The sequence below is a fragment of the Myotis davidii genome, unplaced genomic scaffold (assembly GCF_000327345.1).
Source record: "Myotis davidii unplaced genomic scaffold, ASM32734v1 scaffold31, whole genome shotgun sequence".
NCBI lineage: Eukaryota > Metazoa > Chordata > Mammalia > Chiroptera > Vespertilionidae > Myotis > Myotis davidii.
In genome coordinates this window covers 3,514,261-3,520,367 of record NW_006283639.1, presented here as the reverse complement: position 1 = coordinate 3,520,367, position 6,107 = coordinate 3,514,261, and the positions used below count along the sequence as shown (strand labels likewise).

The 6,107-nt window shown below is 36.3% G+C and overlaps 1 protein-coding gene across 1 annotated transcript in view; it reads left to right on the top strand.

Moving 5' to 3' along the window:
* Window positions 1–1,395: 1,395 nt before the first annotated feature.
* The window catches only part of TMPRSS11A (transmembrane protease, serine 11A), a 43,992-nt gene continuing 39,280 nt past the window's right edge, over window positions 1,396–6,107 (top strand). Inside the window, exon 1 of the mRNA XM_015565786.1 lies at window positions 1,396–1,486. Within this exon, the coding sequence (XP_015421272.1) occupies window positions 1,476–1,486 (11 nt within the window). The 5' untranslated portion in view covers window positions 1,396–1,475. The remainder of the gene's footprint in view (window positions 1,487–6,107) is intronic.

The following is a 6,107-nucleotide window of genomic DNA, read 5'->3' as shown; positions in this document are numbered from 1 at the left end:
ACCACAATAAATTAAATTTTAAAAAATGAGTTATAAATAGCAAAAAAAGGACATACATAAAGCCAACAGACATATGAAAAGATGCCCAATGTCACTCATCAGTAAAGAAATGCAAACTAAAACCACACTGAGATATCACCTCCCACCTGTCAGAACGGCTGTCATCAATACATCAACAACCAACAAGTTTGGGTGAAGATGTGGAGAAAAAGGAACACTCGTGCACTGCTGGTAGGAATGCAGACTGGTACAGCCACTGTGGAAGACAGTGTGGAGTTTCCTCAAAAAGTTAAAAATTGAACTCCCATTTGACCCTGTAATCCTACTTCCAGGACTATATCCCAAGAAACCAGGAACACCAATCAGAAAGGACATATGCACTCCTATCTATGTTCATAGAAGCACAATTTACAATAGCTAAGATTTGGTAACAGCCTAAATGTCCATCAGCAGATGAATGGATTAGAAAACTATGTTACATCTACACAACGGAATACCACACTGTTATAAAAAAGGAAGGGATTCTTACCATTTGCAGTACCATGGATGGGACTGGAGAGCATTATGCTAAGTGAAATAAGCCAGTCAGTGAAAGAAAAATACCACATGATCTCACTCATTTATGGATAATAAAGAACATTACAACCTGATGAACAAAAAGAAACAGAGGCAGAGAAGCATTGAGCAGACTGTCAAATTACAGCAGAAAGGCTAGGGAGGGTAGTGGGGTGAGGTAAGAGATCAACCAAAGAACTTGTATGCATGCATATAAGCATAACCAATGGACGCAAGACACTGGAGGGATGGGGTGAGGGAATGCGCTGGGGGGTAGGGGAGGCTAGGGAAAGGTCAATGGGGCAAAAAAGGAGACATATGTACTAGTATTTGTAATACCTTAATAAAGTAAACAATTTTTAAAAGGTATATATTTTTTAAAAAGAAAATAAAAACAATTATGTATTAATAAATTCACTATATCCCTGTGACACATGGGATTTCTTGAGTTATTTTATGAATATGTTTTAAAAATATCTGGTTGTGTTTATTGAGAGCTTTTAATGTAAAGTTTTCTTTAAGATATCTGTATACCTACCAATAATCTTCTTTAAACTCTTAATCCTAGTGCATTCCTTAGGTGTTTCTCATTCAAACTAGCAACCAGTTTCTTCTCCTTTGATGAAATTAGTCGCTCCCTCCCTTGAGCCTAAATGCAAAAAAAAAAAAAAAAAAAAAAAAAAAAAAGTATTGCTTTCTTGTTGGGACTATGCTGTCTCTGAGCTATTTTCTTCAAGCTCTTCTATGGGTTGAGACTTCTCTGTTCAGACTTGTCAAACTAGTTTCATTTCAACTACTTGTAATTTGTTTCCTTATTTCTTGTCGCTGTAGACCTTTAATACACGAGAGATGTCATATAGTTGATTAGAAAGTCGAGTTCAGTGGGTGCATGCTTCCGAGATCATATTTTCCTCCTGTAGATGATGTTTCGGTAAGTTCAGCTTTGTTTTGTAAACGGCTTGTTTGCTCTGCTGTGTCAGTGGCTAGATTTTTGGTGTGTCAGAGGTTCCTGCGAGGTGTCCTCAGTGGATTGAATCTCCATTGGATTTTGTGAGATATCTGAAATTGTTATAACAGATGAATTAATCTCTGTATTTGAAATTAATGTTTTTGTATTTAAAAGATCATTGTCAGCATTATTGCACATTGTGAATAGTTGGGAAATAGTTGGGATTTTAGAAGTTAATGAAAACTATATTACATTGCATCCTGATTGATTCTGATTTTGGGGTTAGGGGAAAGGTGTTCATTTGTTTTTAAAAAAGCCTGTTAGCAATCTGACAAAATTTAGCTTCTATGGCACTTTCTCTTTAGCTGCTTTTCCTTGTACTGTCAAGTCAGTCCCTGGGAACTAAGGCAGATTGGGAGGTCAGTAACTATAGAGGCACATGCCTTCATCATAGAACTGTCAGGACTTCTTGGGGGAAGAAAGAAAACAGGAGGCCTGGATTGGGGAAAACATGTCTATCCTCTTAAAATTTTTCTATTAAATATTAAGAAAAAAGAAAACTATGATTTCAAATTTTTTGTTTTTCAAATGGGGTTTGCTACATGCAGAGGAGAGGGAAAAGTAAGATTTCTTGATATAACTTTATACACATTTAAAATAGTGACTTTAAACACCCGTGATGACAATAATCTTCACCATTTATGCCATTTCAAAACATTTATATTTATGTTATTTCATTTTATAGCCAGGACACTGTTGTGAGATCAGTAGAACAGGTATTGTTAACTCTGACTTTAAAGTGAGAAATCTGAGAGAAACAGAAGCGAAGGGGCCTCCCAGGTCTGTGGAGCTGTGTAATGACAGAGTCCGAGAGCTGCAATGCACAGCTCCTCTTCCCGGACTCCTGCAGACGCCCCAGGGGGCCAGGGTTCCAACCGGGAAATTTCAGAGATGAGAACTTGACTCTAGATTGGCCACTAAGTTAATGTACTTCCCTGGGCTTCCTTCCCCACTAATAAAATCCATATTTGCATCAGCACTTTAGTGAGCACATTGCAATTGTCAAAGGGTCTGAGATCCCGAGAGCAGGTCTAGAAAGCTTCACCCATAATCGGCACTCCATAAATATTTGGGGAACACATGAACGAGTAAACACATGTAACTGTTTAGCATAAATGTTTTGCTTATTAAAATTTATTGATTTTGAAAATGTATATCCCATTTCATTGAAAGCATGATGTTGTAAAGCAGTAGTTCCAACCTTTCATATTTCACATTCCCCAAATTATTCTTTTAAGAATATGAAGTCTCATGATTACAGATACCCAAAATAGTTTTTTTCTAATGAATATCTGTGTATATGGGAATGTGCTCAGTTTTAGGGAAGTAAATTACAGGAATAATTTTGGAAATCAATGCTTTTGTTTAGGGCACCCATGACATTTGTTGTTAAAGAAAGGGAACAGTAGGAATCATCAAAGGTTTATGGTCCCTTTAAGATAAATTCAAGGAACACTAATCCAGGATTTAGAGGATTTGTAGGAGGTGGCAGGTCACACTAACAGGTGAATCTAAGGACTGAGGCAAAGCAAAAGCTTAATAATTTTAGGTATCCCCACTTTTCAAAAGTTCATGCTACGCCACTTCACTGTTACAAAAAAAAATCTACATTAGTATCTGTTATTGTTAATTGAAAGAAATCCAAAGAGGACTTTCGCTTTTATAAAAAAGAAAAAGAAAAACACGAAAAGCGAAAATAGCATTCAGTGTTTGTTTTGCAGTGAGCTGTTACAGAGGCAGCAAGCACTGTGAGCATTGAAGGCATCACCAAGCTCAATCTAGTTTATACAGGCCATGTATTTATCACTATCATTCATATTCTTACTACATGCTAGAGTTACTTTAAGTTGTGTGTGTTATTTGGTATGATCTGGTAAGTTACTTTGGGGATCTTGGAATGCGCGAAAATTTTTCCATATAAATTAATGATAAATATTTCTTCCATTTATGCTTACTAGAGGTTTCATAGGAATGCTCCATTTCCAGAGAGTGGGGGAAACCAGTGCCATGACACACTATATCTCACCTACATTAAATCTACAATATGTTCTACAATCACACTCACCGTTCCTACTTCTCAATGAACAAGAAATACAATGGGAACCCTTGTTAAAATATATGTGACCCATATCTTCACTGTTTCTGCTCTATGGAACCTTAGGTCTCTTCTCTTTGGATTTAGTGACCCTCTTCTCTACAGCTCAGAGATATCTTTAGTGTTTGAACCTAGCTGTAAATATTTATTTGCATTTGCCTTTTGCAATATCCAAACCCTTACTCTTCTTTAAAAATGTATTAATTGGGAGAACTACTCACTTAAAATCTCAGTAATTTCCCTTGCATAAATAAAACAATAAACGACTTCATCTGAGATTGTCCTTTTCCCATAAGTCTGCATCTCCCTCTCTTCCTATAGTGCATTATTTTTGGCATTGCTAAATAAATGCAAAAATTAGATTCCTCCTCTCCATTTTTATTCTTTAGAGAAAAAGGTAGTCCTGGGAAAGTCTTTGCAAACATTTACATTTTATATTTTAATTTCATTCTGAACACTCATTTTAAACAATTTGCCAAGGCCATTCTCTAATATATTCAAAAACTCTATCTTCAGAATTAAAATTAAAACAGCAAAGTAAAACCTTCATGTTTCTTACTGATTACTAAGCTTTGTGAAAATTATCCATTTTACTGTTTTTTAATTTTTCAACAATCTCATAGTGTTTAGATACTGTTAGATACTATTATTATCTCCATTTCATAGATGAAAAAGTAACTGGCTGTACATCATCACAGATAGTACAGTGAAGAGTTGGGATTTGAGGCAATCTGGAATCAGAGCTTAACTATTAAGATATTCTGCTTTTCCTTTTTTTGTTTTTGTTTTGTTTTGTTTGTTTATAATTTTCAAGCAAAAATAACTTTTGTTTTTTAATTTAAAATTTGAATAAAAGATCCATCTTGCTAGTCACTCAAAACTCCACAAAGTTGTGGCAATAACTACGCGAGATAACCCATACGAAAACTCCTGACCCACAGAATAAGTTTAATATGTGCTAGAGTCCTTCATTACTCACTTCATTGCTTCACACTTCTCGGCAGTATTTATTGTCACTGTTCTAAGGTTGGACAATTGAAATTCAGAGAAGTCATATAATTTCTCATGATACATGTTAAAGAATTACAAGCAAGGGCTGAGGCCAAATTCTTCTACTCTAGAAGACGGGGCCATATCTGCAATACAGGATGCCTTCTGAACATTTGTCCAGGCAGGTGAAGACATAAAGGAATTTTTAAAACCTTTGTCTTGGAAAAACTCTGTGTTTTTCTTCACTTTCACGCTACTACCACACTCACTACACTTTGACACCGGCTGTGTGTGGCTTTTCCCCAAACAATTCTGGAGCACCAGCTGTCCTACAATTCAGTTCAGTTCTGACACTAATCAGAATTAGCACAGATCCCTTGGGTGAAAGGCTCATTCCCATTAGACTACCCTTGCCCCACTTCAGATGCCAACTCCTCTTCTGGGTTTCTATTCACTTGTTTTTTTATGCTGCTTGAAATTTCACACATTATTCATTTGGGTTAATAGAAAGCCTGTTCTGGGGGAAAAAATCACTCTCAAAGGGAAGTTTGACATCTCAGAGAAAGATGGGTTTCTGAGTACTAGTGGCCAAAATTAGATTATCACTCTGCCTACCGACTGTGTGAATTGAGCAAATTATTTGCCTGTAAAATGAAGATAAATAACTCTACTGACAAGAGTGTTTAGAGGAGGAAAGATTACAAGATATCAACAACTCCTACAAAGTCAGCACTTAGTAAATAGCAGCTCTTGTTATTACTTTTAGTATTAAATGTTCATTCTAGAACAGTCATATGTTAGGTTCCCCACAAAAGGATGTTTCTGTAAAAAATGCCTGATATTAGTGGCTCAGAGGGAATGACGATTTTCACCGGTGAGAGGAGATTTTGGCACTTTGGTTCTATAAGAACTTGCCTCCAGAGGTGGGAACCAGGCTGGAGAAAAGGGAACAGTTTTCTGCACCAAATGGCTCCCAGGAAGTTAGTGCATTTAGCACCTTTGTTTAGTTACATTAGGAGTTAAATAGACATCTAAGTTGGCCTGGCAAGCTAACCAATAATTTCTTTTAAAATCAGATAGTGTATTTTACACTTCAAAACTGTCTTTATGAAGAGTTATAAGTCCATAATCTATCTGTAAGTTGGTGTTTGTAAAACAATCACATGTCTCTATCTGCATTTGTGTAAAAATATCATGTTTCTACAAGGAAGCAAAAAGCACTAGCTGGTTTGGCTCAGTGAATAGAGCCTTAGCCTGCAGGCTGAAGGGTCCTGGGTTCTATTCTGGTCAAGGGCACATGCCCAGGTTGTGGTCTCGACCCCCAGTGGAGGGAGTAAAGGAGGCAGTCAATCAATGAATCTCTCATCATTGATGTTTCTATCTCTCTCCCTCTCCTTTCCTCTCTAAAATCAATAAAAATGTATTTTAAAAAATAAAGCAAAAAATATTATTGAAAAA